Source organism: Hippoglossus hippoglossus, chromosome 4 (assembly GCF_009819705.1).
Source record: "Hippoglossus hippoglossus isolate fHipHip1 chromosome 4, fHipHip1.pri, whole genome shotgun sequence".
NCBI lineage: Eukaryota > Metazoa > Chordata > Actinopteri > Pleuronectiformes > Pleuronectidae > Hippoglossus > Hippoglossus hippoglossus.
Genome location: NC_047154.1, coordinates 20,870,764 through 20,886,810, shown reverse-complemented (window position 1 = coordinate 20,886,810; position 16,047 = coordinate 20,870,764). Strand labels below are relative to the sequence as shown.

General features: G+C 42.9%; 1 protein-coding gene and 1 non-coding gene across 4 annotated transcripts in view; both read left to right on the top strand.

Annotated features, from left to right (window-relative positions):
- The first annotated feature begins 2,715 nt into the window (after positions 1 to 2,715).
- Positions 2,716 to 2,787, top strand: trnad-guc. Its single transcript has one exon. It is a non-coding gene; the product is annotated as a tRNA-Asp (tRNA).
- Positions 2,788 to 4,503: 1,716 nt separating this feature from the next.
- hmcn1 (hemicentin 1) overlaps positions 4,504 to 16,047 on the top strand; it is a 75,612-nt gene continuing 64,068 nt past the window's right edge. For 2 of the 3 annotated variants that reach the window (XM_034582744.1, XM_034582742.1), the window contains exon 1: positions 4,505 to 5,095. In XM_034582744.1, coding sequence (XP_034438635.1) covers positions 4,837 to 5,095 — 259 coding nt within the window. In that variant the 5' untranslated portion in view covers positions 4,505 to 4,836. Of the gene's footprint in view, positions 5,096 to 16,047 lie in introns of all 3 variants that reach the window. The other variant, XM_034582743.1, reaches the window with a different exon arrangement.

Genomic DNA, 16,047 nt, shown 5'->3' with positions numbered 1-16,047 from the left:
CTTGAACAGTCAGAAGGTCACAGAGTTTGTTTGAATGGTTGCCTGTTGAACTGGGTTGTGATGTGGAAACCAAAGTGTACCATCTCCTGCTGAACTCAAACAATGCTCAGCATTGTTTGCTCACATGTTTCCACATCAGCAGAACTGAATCTGCTGTCGAGGAGAAATTATTAAGAAGCGTGTTTGAAAGCAGATACACATCTCATTCACTATCTTAAATGCCTCCGGCTCTCTGGCTCAGATTGTATCTACCACTCCTCCTTGTTTCCTAGGAATCACCCAGTAGAGTAGGACTGGGCCATAAAACAGAATCAATAACAATGGCAATATAAATGTCATTCATAGCAACAAAACAAAAGTCCAGTATATATCGATATCATGGTTGTGCATGGTTTGTGTAAAGTGTTTGTCATTTTCAGCTCATTAAGAAGAGGTGTTAAAACTCAAAATAATTAATAATGTGACATTTATCCTAATAATCACCGATATTGACTGATCGGAAATTTGTATCTCAATGTAATCTTGGGCCACATCGTCCAGCCCTGTGATGTGGACTCACACCTTCTCCCTTTGAGATGAGTCAATAGTTTTGTTAACCTGCCGACACAGTAGAAAGGAATGTGAGTTGCTTACACAAAAAGAGAAAGTGTGAGTGAGTCAATCAACAGTCCTTTTATTGTCTTGTTTTTCCTGTTCCTGTTATTTCAGCTTGGAAGGGACGTGATTTATTTATGCTGGGAGAGATGTTGTGTAATCGCTGCCCGTTTGCTGGATTTGCCACGATGCGTTTTCCAGAAGCCTCCTGATTTGATTGCCGTGCAAAGTTGTCGTCAGCAGATGCTCACTCCCTGCATCATTTGAGTGTGCCCATTTAAGTGGCATTTGAATTCTTATTTGAATGTTTCCACACAACTTTTCCATCCACACCCCCCAGTAGAAACCAGGTGGCTGACCCATGGCCTCTAGAAACAAACCTCACTAATACTTACACCTACAGAGCATCTTGGGTTTGTCTGCTTGGGCTCAGACACTCAGGTGCATGCTCCAAATCAATCGCAGTGCAGACTTTTGTCGATTGTGGTTCCCCAATTCTGACATAAACTATCAAATCAGAGCAGGGGTGTCCCTCTAAATCTAAATGTATTTTAATATTCTCCTTTAACGTTTATTTGTCTGCAACTCTTCAAAAACACATCTTGCTCTCATGGTCCCTGTGCTCTCATCCAGTGATGAAGCAGAAATAAGAGGTATCAGTGGGGGAGTAGCTCCCTCTAGTGCAAAAATAGACCAATTGTTTGCAGTCTACGATGATTGTGTGTGTGGAGCAATCTATTTCTTCTTCTTCTATTTCATCTATTTTTATTTCTTCTTCCATTTCTATTACTTATTCTTCTATTTCTACTTCTTCTAGTTCTTCTATTTCTTCTTCTATTTCTACTTCTTCTATTTCTATTTCTTCTATTTTTTCATCTTCTATTTCTATTTCTTCTTCAGCTATTTCTACTTCTTCTCTTTATTCTATTTCTTCTATTTCTACTCCTTCTATTTCTGCTTCTTCTTCTTCTATTTCTATTTCTTCTTCTATTTCTTCTTCTTCTTCTATTTTTACTACTTCTTTTTCTATTTATTCTTCTTTTTCTATCTCTTCTTTCTTTTCTTTGATTTCTTCATCTTTGTCTTCTTCTTCTCCGTCGTAATAAGCACACTACAAGCACTCACTCCATTTTATTTTTATATTATGCAACATCCCACAGCAGCATGAATACGTAAAAAGTTACAATGATAATAATCTATAATAAAAGACGAGTAGAAGATCTGGATTGTGCAGCTCTGGAGTCACACACCTGCAGAATGAGAACAGGGAGACAAGGTGTCATCTTTTTTATTGAATCAAAAGATATTTAATCATTTCTTCAGCCTGAATCAACACTGATACATTCAAAACATTTAAATAATTATCTACCAGAATCCACAAATGTCCTTCTTTACACAAATCTCAAGGTGCATTTGTTTGTAATCCAAACAACTTCATTTTTTTGCAGGTGAGGCCTTTGCAGTTTCCCCCCAAAAGTGACTTCCTGATTTACTTCCTGATTTACTTCCTCATTTAAAAAAAATGTATCTAAATTGTTGTCTAAATCTCCTCCAACAAATGTCTAGAGGAGCATGAAGTAAAGTGACTGTTGGACTCAGCGAATGTTCACAGGAGAGAAGAGTCTAAGATCAGCTGCTTGTTTGGAGACAGAGCTGCTGCTGGACCAGATGCTGTGCGGCCATCTCTCCACAGGAGGGCGCCATCATGCCTTCTACTCCTCCGTATTTACAGGTGGAACGGTGGGATCAGTGATTGACACATAAATTAAAAAGGGATGAAAGGAAAGATTTTCTGTCTTTGATATTATTTTTACAATATTTATTATATATATATTTCTGTTGTTGTACATCATTTCTATGATATTTTTATTTCATACTTCCTTGCTGTTATATTGCATGTTTACTCATTTATTACTTTTACTAATGTGTATTTTCCAATGAACACGTTCATGCTCAACTCAGAGTTTCAACTTGATAAAGTCGTTTTCTTAATGTCTGGAGCGGAGGAGGCTGAAGTTTGTCAGTCCAGCGCAGGAGCTGGAGGACATCGCCTGGAAGGGGACAAGTGGACAACCTGGAGGAACTATTTGAACTTTATTGCCATCAAAGGGTCAATATCTATCCTCGTTAGTATAGTGGACAGTATCTCCGCCTGTCACGCGGAAGACCGGGGTTCGATTCCCCGACGGGGAGGAGTCTTTTTCTATAGGTGCAGATACATATATATTTTTTCCGTTGAGTCCTCACCTCGGAGCTGTAACACTGCAGCAGGATGTTGCTGTGAAAAGGTTTCTCTCTGTAACAAGTCAATATGTTTTTTGTGTTGTACTTCCTTGCTGTGGTTGTTTGGGGACAAATACAGTTGAACGTTGAATAGTCAGTTTTAAATGTAATCACAGTGGCTCCTGGATGAAAACAGAAAGGATTCCGAGACCCACATACACCTGCTTCCGTTGGAAATGGGTCAAATCCTTTCACTTTGGGATTAGTGAGACTCTTACAGTGAAGGAGCCACTGGTTCACACAAGCTTTTTACTCCATCTGCAACTACATCCAGTTTGGAATCTCTCTTTTTAGCAAATCCCTATAATTTGGATTGCTTGGGCAATGGTGTATTTTCCAGTGTCGAGCCCAGGTAGACAAGTCCTTCTCTGTAGTGTCGGAGTTTGAGATCATGTTGGCCTGAGGTGCGAAAGGTCCCCGGCTCGGAACTGTGTTCAGTGAGATCAAGCTGACAGACAGTGGTCTTGACTTCTGCGTTTCCATTCCATGTATTGGGTTTCATAGATCGTCCCGCCAGGGCTGGATGACGGCTGCTCACACTTGATGTCTGTGAGAGTGGGTGAGATTTTGCAAATGCAAGTCGCTTCTAGTTTTTTGGATTTGACTCCTCTAATGAGATAAATGAATGGGTCTCAGTGTCTGTTGACGTACAAACTGAACCCAGCAGGCCTCCCCATCAGATTCTGCACTGCATGTGGAACAGAGGACAAGTGGACTTCTCGGCCGAGCCCACGTCATTCAGGCTTCATCCCACGTGCAGTAGGCTTTAGCATATCTGAACCCTTCGCAAATTGAGTTAACGCAAAGTTAACAAATTTAAGGCATGAGTAAATGTTCCTTTTCAAAATCTAGATTATTTGAAGTCTGTCAAAGTCAGAACAGCGCCACCCTTCTGTTGACATGGACAATGCAACAATTGCACCAAGCCTCGTTAGTATAGTGGACAGTATCCCCACCTGTCACGAGGAAGTGCTTCCTGGATAAAAAACGTTTCCTACCAGACGTGACAAACAGCCTCTTCATACATGTCATAGTGGGTTTTCACATTTACTGCAGATCGGCCACACTACTTCAAATAACGTTGCACTAATCAAGCTTTGAATCTGACAACTACAGAAGAAGTTTGAATCCGGAGTCATTTTAATATAAAAAATAATGCTGTTGGAAACTTAAAACATGTCAAAACTATAAAGGCTTTTAAATATCAGGAATTTGCACACTGTTCGCAAACTGTTGTGTTAGACTATAACCGCTAGGTGGCAGTACACAGCACAAATCCAGGGAGGAGCAGCTCTTTAATTGTTTCATGTTATACTGCAGTTTGAGACTTTTTCTGTGTTTGAACATTAGAGTTTAAAGTAGTTTAAAATACTTTTAATAAAGTGCATTTAAAGTGAGATCACTCGCTTTTGGTTTCTCTTCATGTGCGTGAGAGGTGCAACAGGTGCGCTACTGGCACGTATAAATGCCCAAATTACGCATCATCATTTGTTAATTGGACACATAGAGAACTGCGTGTGTTTTTTTGTAACGTCTTTGTTGAGTAACGTGACCGAAGTGCAGTAAACGACCCACACAGAGAACCCAAAACCTTCCCATCCAATCACAGCCCCGCTCCCCTTCTGCACGGGGCATGTTGCGCCTCGGATGCCTCCTGCCCAGCTGAGAGGTGGTCTTTGTATGACTGAGCTGAACAAGGGCTCCTGCTCCTGAGTCTGCAGATCCAGCAGACAACAGGCGCTGCTGCAGCTGCCGGGACTCCGCGGCTCCAGCTCCCACAGAGGAAACCAGAGAGGTGCGAGACAACGAGGAATCTCTTAACTCCACTTTCTTTGGCTGATGTTGGAGACCTTTCTGAGAAACTTTTCAGTCCAGTTTAAAAGCCTGATGTCTCTGCCGTCAGCTCGAGATTCACCCTGAACAAAACTACAAAACTCTGCCTGAGAAGAAAAGTTAGAAATGGGCTCCAGGTTGCTGTGTCTGTCCCTTGCGCTGTCAGTGGCGCTCTGCGCCGCGCAGGACGCAGACAGCGGCGCTGCGAAGGAAGAAGACATCCCGGAGGGCGCATCCACCCTGGCGTTCGTCTTCGATGTGACCGGCTCCATGTACGACGACCTGGTCCAGGTCATCGAGGGTGCGTCCAAGATCCTGGAGACCTCGCTGAGCAGACCGCAGAGACCCCTGTACAACTTCGCCCTGGTGCCTTTCCACGACCCAGGTAATGCACTGAACACAGGCAGGGGAGGTCTAAGTCACCTTTATTGAATTCCCTCATTACGCACGGCCTTTTCGGCTCTGCTGCGCCGTGTTGTGATTATTTGCTCTTTGCAAGGGAAACAAAAGAAACGTGAGAAATGTGATAGTTTGCTCACAACCCGCCCTCTGAAGGCCTAATGTCCCTCACACCTCCAGAGCAGGAACTGTCTCTGCGCACAGATGTTCAGCCTGGCGGTCACTATCATTATCATTCCGTCAGGGTTAGTGTGTGTGGCTTCAGGTTTGCGATGCAGCGTGATCATTATCATCACCCCTGGGTGCTCTCTCATTCTGAACGGCTAATGCCTGGGCAATATACTGTATCATTGGGCCTTTTAAAAGTAACCTTGACTTGTGGGTCAGAGGTGCTCACATTAAACTCAACAGATAATAATTCACATCAAAGACGGATTTGAGTGCATGGGGTGTATGGCAATGGAAACAAAAACCACGAAAGATTCAATGTGGGTAGTTCAGCTACAACTGTTCATATTCACCATCACATCCACAGTTGTAGTGAAGTTGACATTTCATGTTTCGCTGAGGGTGAGACTTTTTAAATTCCTATAATTACTATTTTCTGAGAGGAGGAGGAGAAGTCACTTACCTGCTTGCCTAAAAAAAACCACCATCAAAGGCTGCTGTCATGTCATGTCATGGGGGGGGTTTGTGTGCCGATTGGGAGGTGAGAAGTGGGTCCACCTGCAAAGAAACACTCATTCAACAACAAGAGCCAGGGGAGATGCTGCTGAGATGGTCATGATTTAGGAAGGGATTTTCTTTTCTTGTTGACCACACATCCATGTGCAGCAATTTATCTATCACACATCGCTCATACACTGCCTAAGGACACTTCAACACGCACAATGGAGAAGCCGGGATTTAAAACACCAACCTCGTGGTTAGTGGACGACCCGTTCTACCTCTTGAGCCACTTAGAGTGTGTGGAGAGCCAAACAGTAGATCTTGTAAAGGTCAACAAAGCCTGGTAGTGAAACAACTGTGGGGGAATCTGAGTGTTTGTTGCACTCAGTTGTGACAGTTTATCCCAATCAAATACACAATGTTACAGAATTTGCGTACAATCATTTCATAGTCTACTTTTGAACCTATAGTACGGACTTACTACTTCAAGATATATCTACACATAACGACTTCTTCCCAGTTCAACCTGAATGCACTTAGCAACGGTAGATACCGACTCGTCCAAGAGATCTGAGAGAGGGAAAGAAATGAATAGACAGGTGATGTGTGGGGTGAGGAGACAGATTCCTATTCCAGATGTTTCTTCTCCTCGGACTAAATTTCAGCATGTCACAAATTCTCATGGAGCCCGATTCCTCGATCACTGATTCAATCCGACAGCTCTGTGCCTAGAATAATAATTATATCCCAAAGAAGAAATATGCTCAGTATACACAAGTGCTACAAATGATGAATTCATGGTTGTGCGTCCCAGGGGTGAAAGTAAATCTAGGATCATTAGCAGATGATGAAAGAGCAGTGATGCATCGTGTCTTGGATAAAGCGAAAGCATTGAAAGAATATGGTGATTATAACTTGCATTTTTTTCCCCCTCATACAGTAAATTGAAACTGCAGCAGCTTGAAACCGACCTTGAGTGCACGTCGACTTCTCTTTGCAAACTGCCTGTCCTTGCGTTTGTCCCTCACCACCAAGTGGCGTTCATTGGCTCCTTAAAATGTTAACGAGCATGTCAGGATGTGTTCTACGAAATCCCCCGGAGGGGAAAAGAGGAATGATTAGCAGAGCCCACTGTAACCAGGGGTACCGCTGAACATTTCCCCAAATGTTGTCCCGCCCCTGTTGCTCACTCTCTGTCCTCCCAGTATCCCAAACCCTCGGAGAGACTCTGTTTTTTTTCAAAGGAACTTTTTTATTTAGTCTTTGTTTCACTCCTCTGACACAGATCCATTTTCTCCACTCTCCGTCCGACCCAGCGCGATAACACGGTCCCTCCTGTTTGATTTGGCTCCTGTTGAATCAGAGGCCCAGAGCTTCAGCTTTATTTACACTGCAATCTGACATTGTAAACATTAGAGTGTGTGTTTGTGTATTTCTGTCGGCCTGTATTGTGTGTGTGTGTGTGTGTGTGAAGCGAGAGTGTCAGGAGGATGCCTGGATATTGGGGTCAGGCTTGTGTGGGAAGATCAGTCAGGAAGCCCCCCCCCCCCGTCCCGTCCCGTTCCTCCATCCTGCAGGGAGAGAAAGAAAGAAAGCAAAAGGATACTTCATAAGTCATTTTACTGAGGCACGGGGGTTGTGTGCTTAGAGAACACTCACATGAAACCGTGCTAGAGTTGAATTACAGCCACCCCTGTTGTGTTATCATTTCATAGCGTTGTTGCTTTTGGAAATGACTTTCCCTTAATGAGGGAATCTGCTGTACATTAGCGCCCTGGACTGTTAAAGTAACAGCTGTGAACACGGACGTCTCTTTTTTTTTTTTCTGCAGTTACAATCCAGAGAACGACAAGAAATCTGTCATTAAAGAATCAAGTCTCAGGCTGAGAACTTGAAGGTGAACTGCAAACAGACTCTCTGGACTCATGGAACATTTATTTGAGGTTTTACAGCCAAATAAACTTTATTTCACAACGCTCCTGCCATTCCCCAAGCCAGGAAGTTTGGCCTTTGTCCTGGCACTGATGTCAAATTGTGCAGCTTTCCAATTAACCATTCATAAAGCAGTTTACAATAGAGCAGCTTTCAGACGTGCACTGAACTCCAGACATCTTCCGGAGGGGCTGTATGTGTCCGAGTTGCTCACAACATTTTCTGAAACCTTTCCTGCTAGCCTACAAGGAGAAAGTCTGGAGAAAGTCTGTGTGCTCATGTGCGAGTACAACAGGAAACTGCCGGGAATTTTCACAGCAAGCGAGTGAGACTGTTAATAAAGTTTGTTACACACAACAATAATGCAAAAATTATAAAAATATTTCGTAGAAGACTCTGATGAAACGTTTCAATTGGAAAGGGAACGAGAGTCGAGAGCCTTTGGTGATAAGGGCGATGTTGGTGTTGATGTGCTGTAAACAATCCAAAAAAAAGATTTCCGTTCTCTGGACAATCTCCTGTTGTTGTGAACGTGTCTGAGCTGGATAATCTCCTGCTGCGTTCTTTATATGTGAAAGACAATCTCCGGAAAAAAGGGTCTGGACATTCCCCAGAGTTCATGTCTGAGAGAAGTAATCTTTGAGACGAGTTTGAGTGAGTGCATGAATCTAATGATCCACTGGGATTCTACATTTCCTTCGTTAAGGCTCTGCTGACGTCCACACACACACACACACACACACACACACACACACACACACACACACACACACACACACACACACACACACACACACACACACACACACACACACACACACACATGCTCGTCCTTGTAAATGGCACCGTGCTGTGAGGGGGTGTGTTCGTGGGTATCTCGTATGTGCTTGTGTTAGTGTTTAATTGGCTGAGGTTGAGATGGGTCATTGCTTTGGGTCGGTGGGGGAACTCGCACACTCGACACAGTCACTCACGTTCAGTGCAGCCAGAATGCATTGAGACAGCAGCACTTTGTCGTGGTGGTAGCTGTGCATTGTATCATTTGAGGGTGTTTGCATCCACATGAAATGGAATTTGTCTGGATATTTGCCTCGACTTTGGAAAGACAATGAGATTCAAGAGCTTTTGGTGATCAGGGCGTTCGCTGGGGTTGATGTGCTGTAAACAGAAAACATGTGCTTTCCCCAATAGAATTTATACATTGTGTCCTGCCTCCTGCATGATCTACTCAGGTGCCACCCCTGTCCTGCGGTTGTGAATACACCTGACAAGGACAATCCCCTGCTCCATTCTGTGAAAGGCAAACTCTGGAAAATGTCCGGACCCAATTTTGTGGACATTTTCTAGAGTTTGTGTCTGAAAACAGCTTTAAACTGGCTTAGTCAGTGATATCTCCCAAAATCCAGCTTGTTTCTATCAAGAACCCCTTGAGATTTAAAGATTTAAAAATGAGATCAGTTACTGACATCTTGGAACTTAGTGGATATGGAGTGTCCTTTTCCTGCCAGTCGTCTTTTAGTTTGAGCGAGATGGACCGAACCCCTGGGAGCGGAGTGACTACGAGAAAACCTTCTTCCTCCATGATCAAAGACGCCCGTCACACAGCTCCCTTTGTTGGCGTGCAGCGTCCTCCTCTACCATCCCCTTTCCCCTTTGTTTCCCTTTATCCAGAGCAGCATTTTTTTGTCTGCTCTGCCCCGCCCGTCCGAGATTACAAGGAGCCTGCGTTTAGCTGGACAGAGTCAATAATGATGCTATTAGGCAGGAATGCCAAAGGAGAGAGGTGGAGGTTATAGAGAATTAGAGGAAGAGAGCGGAGTGTGGCAGACTACAATGTGTGTCTGTGTGTTTCATGTACTAATTGACCTGCCCGGGATTATTAAACTGGCCTTTAATTTTTGGGGCTGTGTGCACGCACCTTCTGAAATGCCCTGAGGTGCTCTTAGCGCAAAACAGCTTCAACTCCATCGAGCTTTGTAATCGGTGCTCAGGGGTTATCCCCCCTTTCATCTCTGAAGTCGGCACATACCTGAGGGTTTCTACAGGAACACTTACAACCACGTCCGTGTTGTTCCTTGTTTACAATAAGGATGAAGGATGTAGCTGGTGTTGAGAAACGTCACAGGTAGTTGACCTCTTGATGCTCCGGCTGACATGGATCCATTTAAAATAAATGACCCATTCAAGGAGGGATTTGTCAAACGTTGCTGTTTCTTGTTCTGGACCGAGAGACGTTGGTTTCCCTCTGGGCTTTGGATTTGTTTTCCAACCTCTGTTGAACCTAGACATTGATCCTGAGGCTTCATGTGCCCTGGTCCTGACCTTCAGGGCTCTTTGACATCACTGTCGGGCGATCACCAATATCCTCTTGACCTTTAGAGGCTGGTGTTTGTCTGTGCTGCAGCGTCTTTTGAGTAACTACGGATGTGGAAGACAATGTAGTAGCAAAAACAACCTCAAGGGAACAGGATTAAGTAAGTAGAATGGCACTCAGTAGAGTGTAAACCCAACAGTCCCCTTAAATTCAATCAAGCTGCACCGAATTGCACACATTCATAGATATGTCACCTTAACGTGCCTGGTTTTTTATTTTGTCAAGATCCATGAATTATTCCTCGGGTAATCAGTGAAAATGTAAAAAAACATATCCTCACTATTTGACACATTTTCATTTTTACATAGATAAAATATAAATATTTATCCGGAGATGCTCCATCCAGTTTGCATAGCTTGCGGCTGGTTCCCCAGAAACAGAAACGTAAAAGCCTGTCACCTGTTTGACCCACACAACCTGTAGTGAGTGTCAAAATGCCTGTTTCGCTGCTTGTCTTCAGATGTGTTTTACCGTTCTGGGGCAGACATGTTTACCTGACCTATCCATAACTCTTACCATGTGCCGACAGCAGAAGCAGCCAGTCACTCACTCCCAAGTCCATTTATGTTGGAGAGCTGAGCACCCGAGGCCTGTCAGGTGATTCAGTCATGATTTTGTTGGTGAGGAGCAGCTTTTAAATGCTGTTCTTGCGGTTTGTTGTTTCCAGTGCTGTATTAGAATTGTGACTTCAGATGTCTTGAGTTGCCTAACACAAAAAAATTGAATAAATTCAAGAGTAACACACCTATTTTAATGCCTGTACAAAAAGTTGTACAGGCATTAAGTCAAATCCCTTTTTCAACCTCAAACTGACCTAGAACCCGAGTGCACAGTTTCCAGCTACTGCAGTCATACATATATGTTGTATATTAGTATTTGCCAGTCAGCATTTCTTATGCTTTATTACCCAAATCTGCAAGTAGCCACCTCTACACTTTTACTGTTGCAACACTTTCCTCAAATTTATGTTTTTATTGTCAATTACAGTCCACAGATCATGTCTAGACATTATTATTATTCAGGAAATATTTTTTTATGGATTTTTAACACATATTCATTCATGCATTGTTTTACATGAGTCTGGGGGCCTCATTTGGAACACATTGTATTCATTTCCACAGAGATCTGGTGCCAGGGTTGAACAAGCCCATGTTTGGTATGGCATGACCTCATGTTGGCTGTGACTTCCAAGGCTTGTTTTTGTTCTTAATTGTGTGAAAGCTGCTCATTACAGTTTAGAATGACATTTAGTTTTTAGTACTGTAGTGAAAAAAGTTAGATGGAGGACACAGTGTTTGCAGGATGATGGTTTATGTGCAGGACAGCAGGGGCTCCGCTTGATCCTACATTATATATTAAGTTATTTTTGCAGTTATATTATTTTATTGAGGGGTTTTGTCGCTCCTTCTCCACCTCCAGAGAAACCTGATGTGTAGCGATGAAGCATTTTCTGAATGCCTGGACAACTGTTGACTCGTCTGTGTGTCTGTATCAGAGGAAAGACCATAAAGATAGACGGGTGGGATCAGTGAAGATATGGAACAACAAAGCGTCCGAGGATTTTAACTGACACTGAGGCATGTATGGGTTTTTAACTGTGGCAAATGTGTCCGAACCAGTCAAGTGTTAAGGGAATTACTGGCTGCCAGGTTAAAGGTCGGGCCGTCAGTGCCCTCTGCCCCCTGCCTCTGAGGGGTCTGTTTTGAGGGAAGTCATGTATCACGAAGACCACCTAAGATCAATGTTTCTCAACACTATTATGCTCTAGTGTACAACACATTCTGTGTTCCTAAAACTCAAAGATGCAGCACAAAGCCCCCAAACATTAGAAAATAATTCACAACATGTCCATTCCCTTTGAATGTTATTCAGAGAGAAAGCTAAGCTTGTTTTGATGAACCTGTTGTTCTTTGTCAGACTGATGACGAGCACATGCTGAGCTCATTGTCAACTGTTTGGAAACGGCCAAAACAATCTGCTAACTCATATATCTATTTTTAACAAGTACATTTGGATCACAAAATCTGAGAATAAAGATGCAATATTACGAGAAAGTCCATATAAATATTATGAAGAAATTTTGTTATGTGATACCTGTCAGTATATAGGTTTCACATTTAATGAAATACTATCTTTAACTAATTCAGGACTTTGAAAAGATTGTGCAAGAAGCTGTCTTTTCTGTATTCTGAGGAAAGACCACACAGACTTTGAGGAAACTCGGTTTTGTGGAGCAGGAAATGTTTGGTTGTGGTCGACTGCTGTTGTTGGTTACATCTGTGGGCTTTTGAGAGGGGTTTCCCAGTTTCTCCAGAAACAATGATATTGATACTAAAGATTATGGATCCAGAAGGAGAGGAACACTGGTTCTCCTTGCAGCGTATTTCCTAAATAAGCTTTATTTATTCTGGTAATATTACTTTTTCTCGTTAAAGTACAAGTTTATTCTAATAAATACTCCATCGTATTCAAGCTTCATGTTATATTGCTGGACCGACAGAGTAGTCAGGAGAAAGAGGTGAAGATGATATACGGCAAATGGCTATAGGGTTGAATTCAAATGCCAGCCACTGCAGTAAGGCCTTGTTATTGGTTAAGCACTGTACCAGGTGACTTGAATTTGTAATGTTCACAGCATACCTGAGCAAATCTGATGGAGGTCCTGGCTGCTGTGGCACGCCGGCTGGAAATCACCGCCTCAGACATCTGAGTGTGCGCCTGTGTGTGGTCGACATTACCGATCTGCTGAGTTTTCTTTGTCTGCTTCAATTAGATTTTCCTCAGTAAAACAAAGGAGCCACACTTAACCAAAAAAACACCACCCAGTCACTTTGTGCAGTCTGGGTTTACGCCATCAGTCGTAAAACACGCAGCCACGAGCCGTGCAGTCTTGTGTTTGTGATGCTGAGGGTATTTTCAAGTCTTCTTCTTAACGTTCAAGCTAAATAAATTCAAGTTCTGCAATTAATAGGCCACATTTAATTCATAAATTCACTTTCTTTCAAGGCTTGAATCATAGGGTTCAGTCTGGACAAGTCTCAGGGTTCTGGCCATTATTTCTACAATGGAGACCATATGCAGAAACTTCACAGACAACACACTACAGAATGGTTTGCTTCCTGTTTGTCTTCCCTTTCTTTGAGAGTCTTAACGGACACGATACCACCTGATTCCTCTCTAAGCCACAACTTTGACTTTTTCATCCTCTTCCCCTGCCCTCCTTCCCATCTTCCATATGTAGTCCAGGCTGTGAAATACGCTTTTGTCTTATACACAACAGGTAAAGAAGAAGTTACACAACACAACCAGGGTCCGTTTTGAAAGCAGTTTGGTTTTGTAAGATGTTGTGACAAACCTGACCATGACCACAATTTGTTTGCTCTTTAAAGGTGAAGTTGATTAAGAGGTGAAGGAAGATTTATTACAGCTTGACCTAGAAACCCCTGTTATCAATCAGTATTGACAGGGCGCTGAGCAGATAAATGGCAGCACGGCTCTGACAACGTTCATCATAAAACAGACCAGAACCCTTCCAAGTATAGTCACTCCATGTTCATCCCCAGTCACATTCCTTTGACTCCAACCCAGCGAGGTTTTTATGTGTTCACAGTTCGCTCTTAGACATCTGGGTCAATGTTACTGGCTATAGATCTCGTTTTAAATCACGGGCACACGCCACCGAAACGGTGTTTGCAAATAATCAGGGACTCTGTGGGATGAACTTAAACCAGATTTTGGTCGTTTCTACAGATTTTGACTGACTAAAGTAAAGTTATTAAGAACAATAACAACAATACCTGAGAGAGCATGGTTTGTGCCTCCTCCAAGGAGGTTATGTTTCCACCCCTATCCATTTATCTACTTGATGGATTACAACTAAACTGGTTGGAAGGATGCGGTGGGTCGGTGCAGATCAGAGGGCGGATCAAGGAGTTTTTTCAATTTCTTTAACATAGCGAGATAGAGCATTTTTTAACATCGCCGTTGATTTCTCAGAGAATATTTCATAGATCTCGAGGAAAAAAAAGTCAGGCATGTTAAGGGGACTGATATTTATGAGCGTGTGTAATTTAGTGCATTCATATCAATCATATAAATCTGCAAATTTATGCCTCAAAGTTTCCAAAGTCGGAAAAGAGGCCGCAACGTTATTTTTTGGGGGATTTCTATTATGTTGCGCGGGAGAGAGTGAGCTTGAACTACAAGTAAACTAAAAGATCTCATACACAAATATTTTGTCAAATAAATCAGCATCAGGAAAAAATAACTATAAAACTAATGCGCTCCAGATGGATTTGTCCTGTTGCTTACCTTGTGCAGACACTTTCCAGATCATAGAGTTCAAGGGTATGGCTGAAAAACAGGTTCAAAAGTCAACCATGAAGATGGGGTCAGACTGGGTCTGAATAAGTTATCACTCTTCCTCCTTGTGGTGTTTCTCTTTGAGTTCCTCCACAGAAACACAGATCTCATTTGAAACCGAGTCATCGAGACAGTTTTGTTTATAAAGAATCAATTTATATGTAAACAAATTTGTCATCAAAGCATTGCAGTCATGCAGCACAACAGAACAATTAGTTCTCCTCTCAAACTGAAAGACCACCCTCTTGAATAAAGGGGGGGGGGGGGGGGGGGGGGGGGGGCGGAAACAAACTATGATTTACTATCACTTATACCCACAGCAGCATGTGCTCTTATATCCAACAAACCCAAGTATACACACTTAAACATATACACACATATCTTTGGGGCTGCGTGAAGGAACACGCCACAGAACCACATGTCCCGATACATGACAGACATAAATGAACACACACTGACTCACACACACTGACTTGATTAAGACTTCACCTCGGGTTGCATCTTCCTCTGTGTTGTATCTCTGGCAACAGTTAGCAGACAGATCGATGGCTGGTGGACGGGTCGACGCTGTCATCCGTCTCTGGAACCGGCTCTCCGTCAGTCCGTCCATCTGGGAGGGATTACATGGCTGTGTGTGGTGTGCGATGTGCATCAGTTGGGTCTCACTATATATTTGTGTGTGTGTGTGTGTGTGTAGTGCTGTGTGTGATCATTTGAACTCATCGATGGAGATCTGTTGTTGTGTGTCCCATCATCCTGAGACACACTCAGCTGCATCAAGTGAAGGGAAACGAAAGCCTGGTGGTCTCTCTCTCTCTCTCTCTCTCTCTCTCTCTCTCTCTCTCTCTCTCTCTCTCTCTCTCTCTCTCTCTCTCTCTCTCTCTTCCTTCTGGTTGTGTGAGAAGTTCCCATCACAAGTTCAGATTGTGGTGGTTTTAAAATCAAGGTTGTCATCAGCTCTTGTCGCTCCAGGTGAATCCTTGGCAGCAGGGCGGGGTAAAAGATGCAGAGGGAGACGGGTACGAAAAGATGGAGGTAAAAAAAACTGTAGTTGGAGGGGTACTGTAGAGACAGAGATAAAATGCATAGAAGAAGACGTGGAAGTTGAAGGACACTTGAAAGCCTTGAGTTCAGTCCAGAAGAATGTGTGAAAGAACGAGCTGGTTCCACACAAGATATGATCTTTTTTCTGCTCACAGTCTTTTCTGCATTATTGGCAATATACCTGAAAGGAAATGGAAATACTGTACGTAAACCATTTCCTGTCCATGTCTAAAGTCGTACTTGTACCTCAAATGACTCTTCTACTATATTACATTTGAATACTTCGGCTCCATCCATACTACTATGTTTTTGTGTGAAAACGCATTGAACTACAAATACGTCTGGTGTCCACACTACTGCAGAGTTTAGGAGCCGCAGTAGAAGAAGAAGAAGAAGAAGAAGAAGAAGAAGAAGAAGAAGAAGAAGAAGAAGAAGAAGAAGAAAAATCTGTGTTTATAGGCTGTAATTTCCTGTTTGGGGAAAATCCTTCAGGCTGATTTCGCCACTTCTAGAAACACAAGCAAGTCCAGTTGCCTATGTACATATGTACAACTTCT